Below are 21,497 nucleotides of genomic sequence, written 5' to 3' on the forward strand. Positions count from 1 at the left end.
GTGTTCTTGGAAATGTAAATAACTCTTAATTTTTTTCTTATCAATTAACTACTGTACAAACTACAGATTGAAAGTTGCTTCGAGGTGGGTTTCGATAAAAATTTTGGATTTATAAGATTTGGAATATGACTAAAATTTTGATTCAATGTTGCTTGTGTGATTTTTTTTTAAAAATATAGAATATAGACCGATTCTGTACTCATTTGAGTGCATTTATATATAACATAATGCCTTTAAACCATAGGAACAATTCAACAAACAGGGTTTACCGAAGGAATTAAAAGAACTGTTAACAGTAAGCAAGAGTTAAGGTCCATACCGGATATGTCTGTATAGCAATGGGAAGTCACTACAAACAATGGTTATCAACATAAAGGTGATAATACCAACACCTAGAACAGAGCCGATGCCCCTTACAGACGTCCTTTCATCCTTGGCACATGTCTTTGCTCTCACTGTTTTAGACAGTTTTTCTTTATGGACTTCTAGTTCTTTCTTCAGTTTGTCTAATCTGATTTTAAGAACCTGTGGATCACTGATAAAATTCTGAGATCTTACCCTGTCACATGGACACTTACAGCCTGTTCAATACAAAAAAAACAAAAACTTATTATTATATCAATGACGCCATTGCATTAAAAGTTCCGACAACTTACGTTTACAAACTGGTTTCTTTCCTGTCCAATCACCAGTTTCGTTACATACTCTTACGAGATTGCCATCTACGTGACGATGGTTTTTCTTACATGTGTATGTCACATTATCATCCTTAAAATACATCGGTGACTTGCCATACTCAAGAATAGTAGTGTCATTTTCATGATCAGGCTCCTGGCAAGTGACTGTTGGAAATAAAAAAGACTGATTGATTGATTGTATGTTGTTTAACGTCCCATTCGAGAATTTTTCACTCATATAGAGACGTCACCATATACCAGTGAACGACTTCAAATTTTGACCTTTACTCGGCACTCAGGGCCATTCAGCAGTGAGGGATCTTTATCGTGCCAACGCCTGCCGTGATGCCGTGACACGGGGCCTCGGTTTTTAAGGTCTCATCCGAAGGACCCGCAACTTTCACTTCAAAGTGCTGAACGCATGGCGAAGGAACAGTTGCTACCCATTTTTTATCGACTTAGTCGCGGCCGAGATTCGAACGCACGACCTCCCGATCACGGAGCGAGTGCTCTACCGACTGAGCTACCGTGAACGGTTAAATAAAAAAGAAAAACGGATATAATTTTTAGAACTTATTTCTGTACCAAACTTCACAACTGTCAATTATTATATTCTTTCCTTCTGAGAACAAACATTGCACGAGCTTCTCTTAACATGTTGATATCGAGATGACTTAGTGCACCGGTATATGGTGACGTCTCTATATGAGTGAATAATTCTCGAATACAATCAATCAATCAAATGTATGGATTGATAAGGATGAACATCAAAGTTTCCCTAAGACCCAAATTCACTCGAATTTCAGTTCTTAATCGAATGAATTTGAAAGTTAATAAAATTGTACTGATGTTTTATTCGATCTTTTTTATTTTTATCTGATTTATTTATTTATCTAGGCCATATTTGGTTTTTGTAGTGTATCTTGTAAAACTTCATGCTGTTATTTGAAAAGTTGAGTTAATTACAACTGGTAAAAATGTATCAAACATTTGTTAACCATGTCATTAAGCATTTATATTAGTCTATAAAATAAGTTTTAACATAATAAAAAATATATCACCATTGCACACAGGAGCTTTTCCTGACCACTGTCTGTTCTCTCTACACTGAAGTGTGAGATTCCCATCAGTCAAGACGTGTCGTTCTTCACACTCAAAGACACGTGACTTAAGGAACGCAGTGAACGGATCTCTTACGTCATAAGGATATTGTCCTATATCCTCAGCAAAATTATATTTGAGAAGAGTGTTGGTGTAGTTTTTATTGAGGCATTTATCTGTAATTGTGGAAGTAGGAGTTTCACTTTAATTTAATGAAACGATTGATGACTAAATCTAGAGGGGGTCAAGGGGTCCGAGACATCCCCTGGAATTTTCAGAGTTATAAAATTTACAAAGTAACTCAAAAATGACTTGGACCCATTCAACAACCCCCCACCCCCCATCCCAAGTAACCCGGATCCTTGGTAAGTTGGTTCTTGGTAAGTTGGTTAGGAGAGTCAAATATATTAAGTTTATAAAGCGAAGGAAAATGCCACCTCCTATACCCTCCCACAATTTAGGTTTTTCGGATTTGGAGAAGTTTTTTTTTTAATTTTGGCTTGTCAAAAAAGTTCTGATTGGATTTATTTTTCGAGTTGGATGGACCCCACCTGGTAAAAATTCCGCGCGCATGAAATCTTTTTGGCATATTTTTTTCGAGGAACATGGCAAAATGTTATACATGTACGTTCGGCAGTAGCCTTTCTTACATAAGTTTTCATTGCTATCAGAGATAAAATCATACAGGTTAGTTTTTGCTTGTATTCCTTTAATAAGAATTTACTTGTGATTGTTTAAATTTTCTTTCCAACATTTAAAAACGCTTTTTAACTTTTTTTTTTTTTTAGTCTGTGGTTTTTTACTTTTCAAATATGAAATTCAAAATGTCAAATCTTAACTTAAAGCTTATATGACGTGTAGCAATTTTCAAATTAGGTCTAAATTAGGTTTAAAAATATTATTAAAAATGTATTAAAAAATAAATGCAGTCGATAATTTAGAGCAAATTTAAAAAACAAACAATTTAAAGTATGGATAAAACAGCTCTCTCAAGACTTTATGAAACATTGATAAGAACGAGATGTTTTATGGAGAAAAAAATCGTTATCCAAGCTTTAAAAACCCAGAGTCTAGTATTTATCAAGATTTATTTAATGTTCTGTGTGCAAAAATATCAAAGGATCAAAAGGTTTCATATTTCATATTTCACATGTGTATTCCTTGTGACAAGACCTTTCTTAAGGTACCACCATATTTGACCTTTTGACCTTGGAGTTTGACCCAGTTTTGCAAAATTTTACCCATCTTTAACCTTGGCCATAACTTTTGAACAATTGGTGCTAGGGCTTTCATACTTCACATACGTAATCCTTGGGACAAGACCTTCCTTTAGATACCACCAACTTTGACCCTTTGACCTTGACCTTGGAGTTTGACTTACTTTTGAAAAACTTTAACCTTAGCCAGAACTTTTCAACAGTTAGTGCTAAGGCTTTCATACTTCACATATGTAATCCTTGGGACAAAACCTTCCTATGGATACCAACAACTTTGACCTTGACCTTGTAGCTTGACCTACTTTTGAAAAACTTTAACCTTGGCCAGAACTTTTGAAAGGTTGGTGCTAAGGCTTTCATACTTCATATATTTAATCCTTGCGACAAGACCTTCCTTTGGATACCAACAACTTTGACCCTTTGATCTTGACCTTGGAGTTTGACATACTTTTTGAAAACTTTAACCTTGGCCATAACTTTTGAACCGTTGGTGCTATGGCTTTCATACTTCACAATGTAATCCTTGTGATAAGACCTTCCTTTGGATACCAACAATTGTAATCCATTGACCTAGACCTTGGAGTTTGACCTAGTTTTGAAAAACTTTAACCTTGGTCATAACTTTTGAACGATTGGTCCCTCAGCTTTCATATTTCACCTGTATATTTCTTGTGAGAAGGCCTTTCCTTGGGTACCATAATTTTGACCATTTGACCTTGACCTTGATTTGACTTACTTTTGAAAAACTTTAACCTTTTCCATATCTATTCAATGGTTGCTGCTAGGGCTTTCATATTTCACAGGTATATTCCTCGAGACAAGACCTTACTTTGGGTACCAACATATTTGATCTGCATTTGAGAAAGTTTAACCTTTGCTATAAGTTGCTATACGGGGGCATCAGTGTTTCACAAACACATCTTGTTTTAAAACTGGGTATACTGTTCGTGCAAATATTTCAGCGATATTATATAAATATATGGACTTTTGCTGAAGTCTACTCGAGACTATACGGACTTGGTCAGGTATTTGTTGACCGATACCTGACCAAGTCCGTATAGTTACAAGTAAATCGAATTCAAAAGTCAATATCATATACAAAGTGTAGACACTGGCAGTGAATTATGACTATCCTTAAACTCGGGTGAGCATATGAAAACCATGGACAGCAGAGAATGATCAGCACATGTACTTGTAAGCACTTTGTTTCAGAATTGTATTGAATTTGCAACCCAAACTGATGATATGCATGAAAATTGAGGGTTACATATACGTGCCTTATGAGTTTTTATATTGATGTTGTTGTACAGACAGACTGTCGGCATCAAAAGCTTTTATTAATTTATATGCGTCATTATAAGAGTTAATATGGTAAAGATAGCAATCAATCATAAATCCTGTAAACATAAGAATTTGAAAACTGTAGCACCTCTTTTGACGATGCCGAGTGGGAGTTTTGCCTTAATTCTATATGTAAAACAGTGATGAGTTTTTAAATGAGATGTGAAAACTTCCCAGTTTCATTTTTATTGAGGAAGCACTGTCTATGATGTCAAAAAGCCTGCCTTGAATTCATCTTGAAATATTACTGTATGAATTAATGGATACTTATCATTATGTTTTGATGATGCTGACTTTTGTGATTCCAAAATCCATATTAAATCTTTAGAGTTTTTTTGAAAATTTGCTATTGATTTAGACCCCTTCTAGAATACATGTTGTAGCAGAGTAAGTCTGAAGGTTGTCCTCTACAGCAGTAAATACTTTTTGAGGCGTTAAGTTGGGGGCTTGGTGGAACATTAACTGGACCCCGCAACGTATTTTTGTAATGATTTTTATGAAGTTTTGAAATCCAGTATACGGACGGTAAATCCAATTCAGATATTGAAAACTTTAACGACCACAGACAAATACCAATTCACAATAAATGATTTTTTAAAAGTCCATATCAAGTACTAGTCAATACTTAGTCTTATGTTGATAAAGTAAAAGTAATTCTCCAAAATAATGTTCTTAATGCATTACCATGCCTGGGAATTATTCAAGTAAAGAAAAAAAAGTCTTAGACTAGAGACACTTACTATAGCAGAAGAAACTGATGGATTTCCCTTCAATGGTTGAATCAGTTTTCAATGAACACTGTTGTTTACCATCACATTCAGTTAACATTGAAATGCTCTGAGATTTTTCAAACTCCGTCACATTCATCAGAGACAGGTAATTGCTATCACACCTGAGTGAAAACGATCCATGTTCAAAAATCACTGTCGAATTCCAACGGGCTGTAACGAATACAAATTAGCTAATCGCATGTGTTTGCATATTAGATTTATGTATTTACTTACTGCATTCTGAACATCAAATAGATATAAGAGCTTAAAAATATTTTAAAATTAATTTCACCTGTAAGAGTCATTTTATTAAATATTAAACTTGATAGTTGTGAATTCTAAATATGCATGGAATAGTCAAGCTTAACAAATATGGAAAGACGTTTATTAGTATTTATTTTTCGTTATGATTGCACTTATTTTTTAAAATTCATTGATTTAAAGGCGATTTGCATTTTCCTCATCTTAAAAATTTGTCTTATCAATTGAAATGAAATTCCCCTAGTGTTTGATGTGATAAGATTTCTTTTAAGATCACAAATTGTCTCAGTTTTTCCCCTTTTAACAACTAATACCATTCCAAGATATTAATGACTTTTAATACGAAAACTTAAATAAACAGTTAACAACAAAAAAACAACAAAGTTTTACTCAGTTTCTCTCCAGCAATTGCGCTTGAGCAAGCGCATTCATGATTAAGTTCATCAACACATCCTGAAAAATACATTTACAAAATTCTGTATTTTTTTTATATATATATTGGGCGAAGTCATTTGTATTCTGACCCTTGATCAGTTTAATTTTTTCCATAAAAACAATTAGCAAGAGGTCCATTGGCTACAATGCTCATCTGGATAAAGCTGTTCTTTCTAACTCTTTCTTTAGCTCTTCATTAAAATCTTTTTTACTGCATATTATGTGAAATATGTTCCTATTTTAGCCCAAACCTAACCCCAGGGTCAATAAATTGAAGAAAAAAATCATTCAACATATTTTGGGAAAGTTTGCATTTTAATGATTTAATGTGGCTACATACTCTAGAATTATTTTTATTTCTTATATGTATTCCTACATGAGTGTTTACCTTTTTTTGGCCAAACTCTACCCTCAGGGGCCATGATTTTAACAAACTTTAATCTGCACTACCTAAAAATGTTTGCTTATTAATATGACTAATCATTGACCTACCAATCTTGAAAGGATTTTAAACCATATTTTTAATAATATATTCTCATGTAAGATTTCAATCCCCCTTTGGCCCCACATTACTCCCAGGGCAATGGTTTCAAGACCGCGGAACGATTTGAAATCTGCAGCTTACGTCATTTCCGTAGAGTAAAAAATTTGAAGATAGACAATGAAATGGGCCGTACAATACGGCGTGGTTGTCTGAGAAAACATTGGATTGAAATTCTGTCCAATCCTCCTCAGCTACGCTCGTAAGCACAGTGTTACTGACTGATCCAAAAGACAAATAATTTCAACTGAAGAATAGTTAAAAAATCATATAAATCGGCGTTTTTTGTCCGGTGTTTTTAAAGAAATAAAAAGGGGACGGCCATTTGATTCCTATTTTGGGGTTAGGAGGGCTTAAAGATCTTAGAAATGAATAAGAAAGTTTTTGAGTTTGGACACATACACCCCTCCTGATTTTCGCTTGTCAAACATTTTTCAGTGAAGAAGAAAATAAATATCTCTTGTCATCCTAGAAATAAAAATATTCTGTTATGTGAAGGAATGAACATAAATAATCTGACTTGACAAAGTTTACCGTCCCCTGAAAGAATCTATCTACTCTATATATAACTTTTGCTTGTCCTTAAGAATTTGATAGAAAATTCTGATATACATTAATTCCAAACTACACTTGAATTTGGGAATTGAAATTATTTGGCTTTTGGATCATATATTAACACTTTGCGTATGAAAAAAAGCTCAGGTGGATTGAAAATGAATTTAGAAATAAAATTTCAATCCAATGTTTTCTCAGAAGTCCGTGTCAAATTGCACCCGCCCATTTCATTGTCTATCATTACATGTTTTGACTGTAACAGATGGAAATGACGTAAGCTGCATATTTCAAATTTTGCCAGTTCATGTTCCGTGGTCTTAAAAATTGAATCTGCACAACCTTAGGATGTCTGCATAATAATATGACTAATCATATTCCTTTTGTTCTTCAGAAGAAGACTTTTGAAGATTTTTTTTTCCATTATTCTTTGTAATTTTTTGCTTTCCATTCTAGGACCACCCTATCCCTGGGGACCACAGCATGATATTAAAAAAACTGAATCTGCCCTACTTGCAAGGACATTAATTTCACTAACCATGGCCTAGCTGTTTCTTAAATATTCTTATATAAATTGTGATTTATCAGATTTCAAACTTCCTTGCTTCACAATCGATTGCACTCGATTTTTGTTGTTCATAGTGTTTGTTTCACTAACAAGTTTTGAAAACTTCGCTTCATTTTTATTCTCATCTACTTTTTTAAGGGTTATTAAGCAATATGAGATCGTTGTTAGGGAAGAAGTCTGTCGTAATTAAAATCTTAAGTTCAATCTGCTACGAATGCGTTCGTGAAGAGCACTTAGAATTTTTTGTAAGAGATTCTTAAGTTAAAACTCTTAGGCAAAAACTTAAGATTTTTTGTGAAAAGGCTATTGACATCACTCTAGTAGAACGTACGCGGGTTAAATTGCCCTCCATTATCACCAAAGGGGTCCTTCCATGTATTTTATCCCCCCAGACCATAATGCTCCGGATAACGCAGACATCAATGTAACGTTCTCCGGCACGACAGTAAAGCCCGAACACCACTGAAATCTCGACTCGTCCCTAAACATGAACCTCCGCCAAATCTCTGTTACTAAACCGTCTTTGCCTCCTACACCACGCTAACCTCGCAACACGGTGACGCCAGAGCACAAGACTTAAAGCAGGACGTCAGGGACGGATGTTGGCCTCTCGCAATCTGTAGCCCTTTTCACAAGAAAAATCTTCAATGAAATAAATTTTATTATAGGATGCATAAAAAGTTCTATTAAACGTTTATCTGGGTTTTATCTGTTATATTTTTAAATAAAAACCGGCTCTAAGATACTTACGAGAGGGTTAGAGTCCTCGTAAAGTTACGACAAATTTTACTCATAAGAATCTTGGTGAATTTTGGTGAAAAGGAAGAAAATCATAAGATTTCTCTTACCATGAATATTATTCGTAAGATTTTTTTTTGGAAAAGGACTACTCTATCCCTTACGGTACGAGGACTTATCTGTCGATGCCCAGCGATGCTTTCGCGATCAAAGAAGCCGATTGGAATCGATTATGCAAATGTGACGTCTGTATATATGTATCTTGCCGACGTGACGTCACGTGGACGTCCTGATCGTAGGTGGTTCCGAACGGTGCCATTTTGCTGATATCGTCTCTATAAAGCATTTACAGTGTTTGAAGTACAACCTGCCTTGCCCCACTGCTTTGAAACATCCCAGCTTCCAGCATACCAATAGCACACAAACAATCATTTTCAATCATGCAAGGAATCTTTCAATCAAAATTTTATACCAAAAACCATTGTTTTTCTGTTTCAATACATTGAATACTGTCAATTAATGCACGAAATTTTAAGCAATTACTAACCACCTGCCGCTTAGGTTCGAAACTCCAGAAAACGGTGCTGAGACCATCTAGGCAAATCGCGATATCGCGATATTTAACGATATCTATTTAGGATATTTGACTAGGTCTTTAAGAATGAAGAGCGATCATACAATACCTTTATGTTTTTATTTAAGTTTTACGTATACACAGTTTCTATTTTCCGCTAGTATATTTTCCTATTGTGCTCCAATCTTTCTCTCATCGCCAGGGGTGGGGGAGGGGGCATTATTTGAACGAACTTGCATCCACAGTCCATGGGGATGCTGCAAACCAATATGACTTACTGTTGTCCTGCTATTCTTGAGAATAAGAATTTTAAAAATATTTTCTATATACGTTGAGCCGCTTTGCGGTCTAATTCTACCCCTAGGGAGCATGACTGAAAAAAAAGACTGGAAAAACCCTATACAAGATAGTATTCACCTAAGTTTTGACTTGTACGGTCCAATGGCTCTTGAGAAGAAGATTCTTAAATGTTCACTATTTTCCAAATATCTTCCCTTAAAGAAGGCGTGGCTTCAATAAATAAACTTCACCCAAGGGTGCTTTGTGACAAGTTTAGTTGAAATAGGAGAAAGAGATGAAAATATGAATGGTTTACAACAAGGACGCCGACGACAACGTCAACAACGACAGACAACGGACAGAAAAGCTCAACTGAGCCTTTTGCTCTAAATCTGGTGAACTATAAAATAATATGGAAATGTTTACCTACTGTGGATCATCAAATTTTTGCGACACCTTATTTTCTTGAGATGACTATATGGTATTAATAAGTGTGAAAAAATTCCTTAATTTTGGTTATTAATGTACATTTATCTGAAACAATACAAATATAAGCGAGAATGAAATTTTCACGAGCAGATAGTGCATGACTTAATTACGCGAAAATAAAGATCCACAAATAAAATGTGATTACAGCAAATACTATAATAATTGCCAATAAATAGAAGTTATCTTTTACTGGTACTTCAATGTTTATGATAAATTTTTTGATTTGTTACCGAGAAAAGGAAAAAAAACAATTATCACCATATATTTCCACCTCACACGGCTCAATCACAGCATAGTTTTCCGTTGATGGATTTGATTTGTTGACATAAAGAAACACCTGTACACCAGCGTGACCCTCAGGAAAAATGATTGTCATTTGTTGGCTTGGGCTAGGTTCTTCGTCGTGGTAAACGGGGTCAAAAGAGGTCAGTTCACTATATGTCACTGTCCGATTTGTGATGAACACATAGTAGCCAGCATGTCGGGTATCTGAAATAAGCTTACAATATATAGTAAGACCATATTTGTCTTTTCTTTAAATGTTTACTCACATACTTCACGGATGCTCTTCATAATCTGAAACAGATTATTTTTATAATATTTAGTTGAATTTTCTAAGTTACCTTTCAAAGGTATACACATGGTATTTGTTGTATTTGCATGGATAAAAATATTCTTTGGGATACTGTACGTATACATATGGAAGCGTATTAGTACCACGTAATATTTTTTTTAAATTGGTAATTCCAACTTTAAAGTTGGCTTTTCAAACTTTAAAGTTGGAAATTCCAACTTTAATCTTGGATTTTCAAACTTTAAAATTGGCTTTTCAAACTTAAATTTAAAGTTATAATTACCAAATTTAAAGATGGAAAAACCTATTGAAAGTTGGAAAAGCCAAGATTAAAGCTATATCATATATATTGCTGATGCAATAAAAAAAAAGCTTAAAGCTAGAATTTCCAACTCTAAAATTGGAAAAGCCAACTTTAAAGTTTGAATTACCAACTATAAAAAATATATTTTGTGGCACTAATACGCTTCCGCATATACCTGAACTATAATTATTGATTAATAGTACCTTAGTTAAGGACCCACACACACAATGCACAATGAATTTTTTTTTTCGGACATTGAGAAAATCATATTATATGTGTAACTATTGAGTTTATTTCATTTATAACATCTAAATTACCAGCCATTTACCACCTGGAAAAAATGTTCAACAACAATGAAGTATTGATGAACAGAAATCACTGTTGCTTACTCAAATGGAAAAAATACATGTAAAAAGTGGCCTATTAAAATGTTAAGAAAGCTTGAATTGATTACAAATTATGTAATACGCTGTAGATTTCACTTTATTATTTTTTCGTAGATCTAAGGAAAGATAACTCTAACTGCATAAAAATACCACAAAATTAGAATTCTTAAGTTTGCAGTATATAGAGGATTATTAATGGAAACTTCATTGTTAACATTATTTAGTTATATAAGATGAACAACGAAAATTTAACAAATAAGTCGAGCTGGGGTCAGAAATGTGAGTGTTTTCAGCTAAATACACAAAAATCATGACGATTTCCAAACTTTTTTGAAAGTTCATTTAACACTATAGGTTATTCAGATCATCTGGACACTTAGAAACACTGTACTCGTACTTACACTGCTCCCTGAAGACCAAGTTTATTTTAAAGATCTTGGAAGCCGACTTGAAGGTCACTTGCCACCAAGCCTCACCAAAGGCTTTCATGACGTTTGACCCGGCACATCCGTGTGAGTGATTGTGATATTTCCCATCCAATGCTTTCTCTGCTGAGAGCCTTGGAGTCCCTTCTATCTTACTATATTCATATTCTGATGATATCGAAGTGTTGTATAGATGAACCTTTCCCAAATTACAGATCTGAGATGCTGTAAAATAAAAGGTCGGAAAATGTTGGTATGATGGCATTCATGTTGGATAATAATCCGATTATCACATGTCGAAATGTTTTGACGTCATAGTTACTTTGCTATTAATATTACGTCACAGACTCATTCCTTGAATGCTCCGCCCAGTTAGCATTTTGATTGGTTATAATATCAATGAATATCAATGAGAGAAAGTAGTCCAATGAGTAGCTTTGATTTCACATGGAGTAGTCCTCATATGGGGGAAGTAGTGAGAAACAGACAGTTTCATGGTACTAGTATCGATTTTATACAGAGTTGTAACAATAGAGGTATAATAACACTTTCTATTTTCCTGAGAAGGAATTATACTTCCCCCAAACATTAAACATTTCGACATGCGATATTAAAATCATACTGGAATTATAGAAAATGACAAGCACGATAATTCTTTAAAATATATATGTGAAATTATTTTAATTTTTTAACATGTTATTACGTTCCTAGGTATTGCTGCATTAGATATCTAACAAAAGTTTAGTTACGTGAATTTGAGTTTCTTTTAATGCCACTATATTGTCTATTGCCTATGTCTGAGTATCTGGTTTAATTAATCTCCTTAGATTGTTTCAGTGTAATAAAACGGTTATGGAATTGGTACACGGGAAATTGCAAATTTATTGTTCCCCTCGGCAGGAAACTATTTCCCTCTGCGGCGAATAAATTTACTATTTTTTCATACCCATTCCATAACTGTATATACTGATCTTCTACCAATATTGTGAAATTTATGCCCCCCCCCCCCCCCCCCAGGTTTCAAACTCCAGGGTTTGGCTAAGTTGGTCATACATTCAAAATGTATTTTGTTTAGGTATAATAAAACAGTAATGGAATTGGTACTCGGGAAATGGCAACTTTATGGTTCCTCGAGGGAGGAAATTACTTCTCCCTCGGGGAACCATTAATTTGCTATTTCCCGTGTATCCATTACATAACTGTATATTGTTGCGTATCAAATCAACTGGGAGACATAAACTCCAAATGCGGGTGTAATGACACATAAATAAGGGAAGTTGACGATAGAAAAGTTTAAGTTATCACGGTTATCATGAAGCTTTGTTCTGAGGTTGCCATTAATGCATTTTTCTAGTAAAATATATAAATATGAAACAGATGTGTCAGACTCCGTGGTGTATTTTATTTCGAGTTCAAAGGGATATATCGAGTCAACTAGGAATGAAAATGAATATTGCTAATTGATGACACGTCGTCGAATTGAAGGGCATAGCAAAAGACTTCTTTTCATGTAGAAGTTTCTGAATAAATTCTGTTCCATATGAATACAAAAATAGGTATACTTTTAACGGGGCGCATAGATGAAAATACATTTCATCTTTGAAAAAGTTCTATTCAAAATGACACATTGTGGGCAAACGTATTATTACAATATATGAATATATTGAGTAATTTACACCTTACCGGCCTCCTGGGTGGGGCTATGTTGATCATAATTTCGAAATACGGTACACCTTTCAAAATCGTGTATGTATAATAATTATGATTAACACTTAGCCCTCTGCCAATTTTAAAAAAATACGTGGACCATAGTTCGGGCCTCAGGGTGCATGGAATTTGTCATATGCTACATCTTTGAAATTCTTAATTACTCACGGCCAGTTGTTTGCATGATTTATAACGAGCAGCTAACATCTTATATATAAAAAAATATAAAGTTTGTGTCATAGGCTAAGATGGTCTTGTGCTGAAGTTTATTATACACTGTACTTTATCTTTGTTTCTGAGTTTCTGAGTGACAAGCTGCATGAATATGATAATTGATGACCTCACAGAACTAAATGATGCACTAAATGACATACGAAAGGATGACTGCACTTAACGCCTGTTTTGGGGTCTTTTTCGGTTGCTTCTGTTGCTTTTATTTCTAAACTTTATTTCACTTTTGTATGTTTATGAAAGAATCCTGTCAATTTGAAACCAAATTTAAATCTTAAAATGATTTTAGACTGTGATACAATAAAATGATTCAATGTTTTTTGTCCTTAGTGTTTTCCAAATATAGTGAATTTACAGTTAACTGCCCTTGATTGAACATTAGATATGCATGAGAGGTGGAGCTAACATTGTTAATATGGGTCTTAAATTAGACTTGATAAATAACAATGACATGTTTGAAAAAAAGAACATGATCACTCTTTCCAATCTCCCTCTCCATTCTGAATGGCACAAATACACTTCTGACAAAGGTTTCAAAACGAAACTAACAATATGAGCACGTCAATATAATTTAAGCAGATTCTATATCAATGCCAGATGACTTAACGTGTTCGAACATAATGGCCTAGTTAGCACAAAACATGTTACCTTACAAGTCACGTGACGGAATTTGGTATTCACAAAGTTACCCGAGGTAGGACATCACGTGGTAAATTATAATATTCAACATGTCACAATCCTTGGTTACAACACAGAGAGCGAGTGTAAGAAGAGGCAGTTTTTTTCTCTTTTTAACCATGAGCGCATGTTTGTCTATTAATCTCCTTTTGACACATTATTATTTATGCAAATATACAACTACTGTGAAACGGAGAACAATAGACAAACATGCGCTGACTATGTATAAAGTCAGTAAAAAAGTGGGCGTCCTCATTATCGTACGGAGATTCAAGAAATTGTGATGACCCCTGCCTTTGAAAACAGATTCAAACTTCGTAAATACACACTTTTATTAAACGTAATTACATAAAGTTGTAGATTGGATGTTGACCATTCTTGCAATGAAAAGGAAAATGCTTGTTTTGGAAGTTTATTTTGTCGCAAATTTCGCATGTCCTTAAGTGCAGTCATCCTTTGCGACAAAATCAACTCTCAGAAAGGGCGTTTTTCTTTAATTACAAGAATGATCAACATCTAAAGAATGATCAATATCTAAACTGCAACTTTGCGTAATTTCAATAAATAAAAGTTTGTGTTTACGAACAGTGAATCCGTTTTCATAGGCAGCGGTTATTTCGCAACAGAATACAAGTTATATATAAAAATTTAGTTTTCTAATGTTAAAGCTGGAGTACTTCCGAATTCAGTAATTGATAAGATGTTATTTCTGTTTTATGTAAATGATGTTGCTGAAAACATATCTGTTTGTAGATTATATGCTGAGGATAACTCCTTACAACAATTAATGTTCAGATAATATCATTCTTATTGAGCAAATTTTAATCATGATCCTAGAATACTACATGAATGGTCAAGGAGATATTTTCATATGCCGCCGTTCCGCCAAAAATATAGTCCCTGCTAGATTTCAAACTCAGTTTACCATTTTTATTTAAGTTGTACAATTATGTTGAGGAAAGAAAAATATGATCTTTAAATCCCTTACACCTAAATATATATCACATATGAGCAAATATACGTTGAATATTTCATCTAGTCAGAAACCAGGCAAGAATCCCTCCTTAAAGTGATTTTAAGCTAATATATCTTTGCAATACATTTGAATGCAGTGCCTCAAAATTCTGATACAGATTTCTGAATAATTTATCTGTATATCATGATTGGCTGTCCCTTGCAAGTATGCGCAAGACCCAGGCTTACAAATTACCTTGCTTTGAAAATTATAACTGCTATGCTAGTGACAGGGGGCTATCTATGAGTTGAGGGTATGCACATTACCAAACCTGCTCCTAACAATGGCAATTTGAAGCATATCCTAATGAAATATGATATGGGTGTTGTTCATCACTGAAAGCAATTTTGTTGCAATTCTTGTCATGACACATGGTTGAGGTCTAGTAATTTTAGCAAACTTAAATTTTTCAAATTCTACCTAGTGATGGGTCAACAAGTCATGTATAGAAAATTTGCTTTCTAGGAAATGTAAAACCTGGAGTCCCTCAGGGTTCAGTGCTTGGTCCACTGTTATTTTTGTTGTATACAAATGAAGTCTCTTTGTAGATTATATGCTGATGATAACTCCTTGTAACAACGTTCAGATAATATCATTCTTAGGAGCAAAATCTGAATCATGATCATGAATGGTCAAAGAAATTGTTGTTGAAATTTAACCCACAGAAAACCACAGCTGTATTTTTTCATTTAAAAAAGTTCAATAATTTCCAAATTTATTTTTTTTTCAAAATTGTCAATTAGAATATGTCTCACAATAAATTTATGTCTTCAAATTTGGGTTGGTCTGATCACATTGATAACATTGTAAAGAAGGCCTACAGAAAACTTGGTTAACTTAGAAACCTAAAATGCACTGTGTAAAGGGATACTTTAACCCAGATGTATAATTCTTTTAAGGCCACAACTGGAATACTCTGTTGAACTTTGGTCTAAATGCATAAAGGCAGATATTGAAAAGCTTTAGAGAGGCCAATTATTTCCACTACAATATTTACTGATCTTTCGCTTATTGTTTCCAAAAATTCCTTATACATGTACTTGGAAACCGGTTGGGAACCTTTGGGAAACAGAAAAAATCGAGTTAATCTAGTAATAGTGTATAAAATACACAATTACGTAGTACCTACTTACATGTACATACAAAATATGGTACCTGATATAAAATTAAGCAATGTTTCACAATATTCTACTCGAAATTCTTCCAACTATTTCTTGCCCAAATGCACAATAGAATTTTTTAATAAATCCTTCATTAATTCCTGATACTGTTATAAGGTGGGATGCAATTAGTCTTAATGGCAGAGATTTTGTACCGGGTGGTAAATTCCAGGTTAGGGAGGGGTTTATTTTGTACAGATGTGAATGCCTTGAGGGCTAGCAGTCTATCTGTGGTCATTGTCTCCCAATCTCTACACACAGGAAATGATTTAATACACAATAGAATACCCAAGAAGTCAAAGTTTACCTGTGTTGGGATTTTGAGATGATTTTAAATTAGAAATAAAAGTTTTAAATAAAGTTTAATTCTAATTTTTTTTTATTAATTTGTAATTGAATGTGTGTCAAAGCATCCCCACCCATTAGAAATATTATTAATCAAAGTATTTGTTGAGCTTTGAAAAAAAGTTATATATATATACCTAATTTTGATATATATTATCATAATGAATATCATAATTATTTCAAGTACTAAAGGTGTGTACATATATATTATCAAGCTAAAAATTCCATAGTAATACAGCTTCCCTATTGTTTATACCATGTGTGGTAAATATCAAAGGATTAAAAGTTAATTTGAAGGTCACCACGAGTGCCAAACAGTAAGTAAATGTCAATCATGTTCAAGCACCCAATGATATGTACCTTAATGTTCTTGATTGACGGGTACACAGACCAGGTACTTTTGAAGGCGGTGCTTAAAATCTCTGCCTTTAATCAAAGGAAGGCAACTTCCATTTAAATTTTTTTTAAATTTTCTGTCAAGCAATATTGCAAAACCTCCAAAGTATTTTTCATATGGAAAGAGACTTCTGAATATAATTCACACAAGGTTAAGACATAATAGTACTTTAAACTTTAAATTCTAACTTACTTGTATATCGTTGTAACTTAATAGCCAGTCCAAATTGTTCATGATTCATACCTTCTTTTTTTTTTTTTTTTTATAAAATTTTAAACAAGACATTCTCTCTTTATTATCATTCCATAATTTGTACTTTTTAGTTGTGAATTTGATGCGATACAGTCGGGGTGGGGGTTGATTCATTCTGTGATCAACAAAATGTAGAACTTTTTAAAGTTATTCAATCTTTTTTAAACGAATGTGGAAGATTTTCCATAAAAGTATTAGTTTTTATAAAGAATAATGTTTTGCATATCAAGAATTCTCATTTTTTGACGATACTAATGATCAAAATAATTGCACTTGTATTATGGCCATTTTATACGATTTTGTATAAGGAGAACAATGCCTAAGTTATAGAAACTGTGCCTTATTCTTTTGACTTTGTCGATAAAATATGTTCAATTAAATTCATAGTCAGGGGTCAACACGATTTCCTGAATCTCCATACGATAATTAAGATGCCCACTTTTTTACTGACTAAATGCATATTCAGCGCATGTTTGTCTATTGTTCTCCATTTTATGGTAGCTGTATATATTTATATATATAAAAGAGGAGATCAATAGGCAAACATGAACTCGTAGTTTAAAAGAGACACACTTTTTTCTGACGTTTATTCTCTCTACTGTAACCAAGAATTGTGACCTACAACATATTATAATTCACCACGTGATTTTTTACCTCAGGTAACTGTGAATACTAAATTTCGTCACGTGACGTGTAAGGTGGGTTACCTGTACCTCACCAACTGAGCTACTCAGGATATTTTTTCGAACACATAAAAGTATCAGACATTGATTTACGATCATCTGTAGCTAAAGATATGTGTAAGTGGCCATACTGTTAATTTCAGTTTTGAAACCTTTGTAAATACTGGTGCATGGTCGGATCTAGAGGGGGGGGGGGTCTACCTTTAATTTTCAGAGTTATGAAATATCTATGTAAAAGAAAGGAAAAAAAATTACCTCGGATCCCCCAGGAAATATAGAACCCTCTTCAAACGATAAAGGGAGTCATCTATCTAAAGAAAATTGACTTAGAATAGTGTCCTCTACACCACCTCCCACCCCCACCCATCCCCACGAAATAGAAATTTCAGGTTTGGACAAGTTCTGTTAAGGTTTGTTTATTTGTATGGGGTTTTTTTTTTTGGGGGGGGGGGGTATGGTGCCATATGGAAAAGAGAAAGATATATCACTTTTCTATATATGTATGACATTATTACGCTTAAGTCTAATTTAGACCCATTCTTACAATATTAGCTCCACCGTTAGAGCATATTTATCAACCAAATCTTCAATCAAAGGCGGGTCAATGTAACTTTTCGAAATTTGCAAAGCAATAAAAGCAAATACTTTATTATTTTATTGTAACACAATCTAAAATTACTTTGACAATCAAATTCGGTTCCAAATTGACCAAAAGTCTTTCACAATTAATAGAATTAGATAAGATATGAAAATAAGAGAAGTTGTATAAAAAGAACGCAGAACCCGGTGTTAAGTACAGTCATCCTTTTTTAGTCACAAGACCAGAGTTCCAATACGGTTGGGACTAACATAACATGAGAAACTCATAATACACAGGTGATCGAAATTATTTTCGAAAGATTTACTTTTCAAGAATATGAAAGCATCCTCATTTAGTGTATACTTCAATGTGTTTGTTTAAACTGTGATCTAATTGTTATAACATCAAAACAATTAAATATTTTCACAATTAAACAAAGGTTCCCTATCGGAAAGGGGGATTTTAAGATTAGTTTAATTGATTAATTGGTAATTGATTTTATTTAGTAAGATATTTGATCTTTTTTGTTTTCTTCAGATAGCTGGTCTTTGTCCTAAAGAATGAAAAGGTAGTCCCTAAAAGAATATTAATGATGACGCATTTGATATGGATTCGGTAGAAATCTGAGCGCACTTGAAAGGTGAAAATTGCATTGATCTATCAAATGATATTTTAGAATTCTATTGATATATCGGGTTTATGAGATATAGGAAAAGGAAACATTTTCCCGACAGTGTGTTTTGATTTGTTCAAATATGTTATGACTGGATGATTCATTTGGTATAAAATGATATATTCCTTTACATGAAAATTGGTCATCTCTTGATCATCTCTCTATGATTTCGAAACTTTTCCCCAACAAAATGAGCAAACCTTTGTTTAAAAAATGGAAAGAATACCCAGAGACCATACAAATTAAACTGAAAGAGTGAAGATAACGAACAGCGAAAACTCTACAAATACAAATATTTAAACAGGACATAAAACACGGACCATGGGAAATTCAAGACAGCATCCCCTGTTGACCGGTCACACCCGCCATGAGCCCTATGTATTGGTCAGGTAGATGGAACATTCCATAGTCAAATTTAGTAAAACAATTGATATGAAACACGTCACCCAAAATACGACCCATGATTAGCTTATATTTTGCTAACAAGGTTATTATAACGACCATAGAATTTACGAAATGCTGACGTTAAACGAGGTTTTGAAATCCCTGAAACATCAACTTATTTGTCAGTAGTCTGCCTCTGTTTAAAATTTCATTGTACTCAGAGCATGCTCTTGAGTATCGTATAAGTTGGGAGACGTAATCACCATATGCAGGTGATAGCGGAATATTTCTACATAAATAAGCAAAGTGGAGAATGGAAAAGCTGAAGTCATCTCGTTTGTCAAGTACAGTTTAGTTCTTAGTTGGCCCTTATATCTATAGTTAGGAAAACATCCAGATAGGGAAAAGATATGGCAGACTTTGTTGTTCACTGGGATATATCGAATTGACATATGAATGGAAGTTACAAATGCCTATGTGTTTAACCTTCCTTAAGTCTGCTTGAATAGACATTTAAACGGTGAATGATTAATTCAGATTACACAACAAATACACTCTTCTTTATAATTAAGAAAAACATCAAACCATATTTTTGTAGATGCATAGTTAATGAAAGCAGATAATCTTATTGACCTTTGGTTCCAAATTTTTGTATTGTATTTGTAATTTATTCAATTTTTTTAACATTATTTTGTGTAATTAGATATCATAAAGGAGAGGACATTGCAAGTTTTAAAAACTTGTGCCCAATCCTTTTTTAACTTCTTAACAATAAAATATGTTAAAAAAAATAATTAATCGTCAAAGATCGTCATCCGTCATCTTTAGTACATGTACCTCTTTAAGTCTTTGCGTAGTGTAAGATTCTTTATTTTAGATTTTTTAATTTTTTTTTAATTTTTGATACCTGCCTGTCTTGATTTCATTAGTTGTGGTTTGCATAAATCAAATATACACTTTAGATAAGGAATGTTTTAATTTTTTAAGCGAGTAAATATAGACAAAGTAGAATTTTGTCGCTTATGACAGAATGCTTTTTTACCTATATGATATATTTTAATTATTTTTCATTTATAAGAAACATTCAAACATTAATATCTGAATAATTCTGTTTAGAAAAAAAGAAAAAAAAAATAGCATGCATGTTTACTTACCATTATGTTTATTTATTAGAAAAATTCCAACAAGAAGATACACCGTGCTTTGTGCCATTAAATGCCTCATTAGACACAGTCAGATAGAGATACAAACATTCCTCCTGCCAGCTGTATGTTTTTACTTAATCAAAATTTTTCAAATGGGTGTTATATATTTACAAACGTATTAAATGAAACACGTTATTTAAAAAATAATAATTTCAAGTAGTATGATGCCTCACGCGATTTTCGATTTATAATTTCTTATATTGTTATCGTTAAAGGATTTCACCATCTGTTTTTCATTCGATTCACCATTGATTGCAAATGATATTTATTGGAGTTTTACAAAATATTTCACAGCAAAACCTAACCTTTAAAATCCAAACAGCTGGTGTAAGTTTCATTAATTATTAATGGCTATCAAAACTAACAATGATGTGGCGAACAGCATCCTTAAATATTTGATCAGTTGTGTGGATCAGCAACAAATAGAAAATTTACCATAACATTTCCATGTTCCGTCACAATATCCGACATGATTGACTTATGAATGGTAATCATCGAGAAGCAAAATAAAAGATGTCTTTGTCAATTGAGTACAAATAAATTATGCATGTTTTTTTTTAATGTGAGATAGTGGAGACGAAAGTTACGGTGAGACGAGAAAATATGATGTACGCCAAATTTGATTCCTTGGGGATTAATCAGTCAGGCCCGTAGCAACGGTTTGGGGTGGGGGTGGGGGGCAACTTCCCAAAAAATTCTGACAAGCAAAAACCAAAACTGACAGGCCGTTCTACGGGCCTGGCAGTAATATCGACTCGTTCGTGCTGGAAAGAGTTTTAAAAATTTTGAATGTTTTCCCTAAGGTAACACTAAATATTTCATAGATATGGTAGAATTGAGGCTCTGTGCTCCCCATGGAGTAAACAGGAATAAGTCAAGTCAAAAAGTCGTAAATATGCTACTAATCTCATGCTATCGCAGGAAATTAATGACGTCAAATATTGATCTATGATTT

The 21,497-nt window shown here is 33.5% G+C and overlaps 2 protein-coding genes across 2 annotated transcripts; both read right to left on the reverse strand.

Moving 5' to 3' along the window:
- Window positions 1–306: 306 nt before the first annotated feature.
- On the reverse strand, window positions 307–5,411 carry LOC133187046 (uncharacterized). Its single transcript, XM_061322417.1, has 5 exons — window positions 5,399–5,411; window positions 5,077–5,277; window positions 1,739–1,954; window positions 663–842; window positions 307–581 (listed from the first exon to the last, which is right to left on the reverse strand). The coding sequence occupies exons 1-5, from the start codon at window positions 5,409–5,411 to the stop codon at window positions 307–309; spliced, it is 885 nt and encodes a 294-aa protein (XP_061178401.1).
- Window positions 5,412–5,728: 317 nt separating this feature from the next.
- LOC133187047 (uncharacterized) lies at window positions 5,729–20,528 on the reverse strand. The gene is made up of 4 exons (XM_061322418.1): window positions 20,492–20,528; window positions 11,209–11,457; window positions 9,802–10,032; window positions 5,729–5,820 (listed from the first exon to the last, which is right to left on the reverse strand). The coding sequence occupies exons 2-4, from the start codon at window positions 11,294–11,296 to the stop codon at window positions 5,729–5,731; spliced, it is 411 nt and encodes a 136-aa protein (XP_061178402.1). The 5' UTR covers window positions 11,297–11,457; window positions 20,492–20,528.
- Between the last annotated feature and the right edge of the window lie 969 nt (window positions 20,529–21,497).

Source organism: Saccostrea echinata, unplaced genomic scaffold, assembly GCF_033153115.1.
Source record: "Saccostrea echinata isolate AGI-Se365-2 ecotype Australia unplaced genomic scaffold, CSIRO_AGI_Sech_v1 ptg000014l, whole genome shotgun sequence".
In the NCBI taxonomy this organism is placed as follows: Eukaryota; Metazoa; Mollusca; class Bivalvia; order Ostreida; family Ostreidae; genus Saccostrea; species Saccostrea echinata.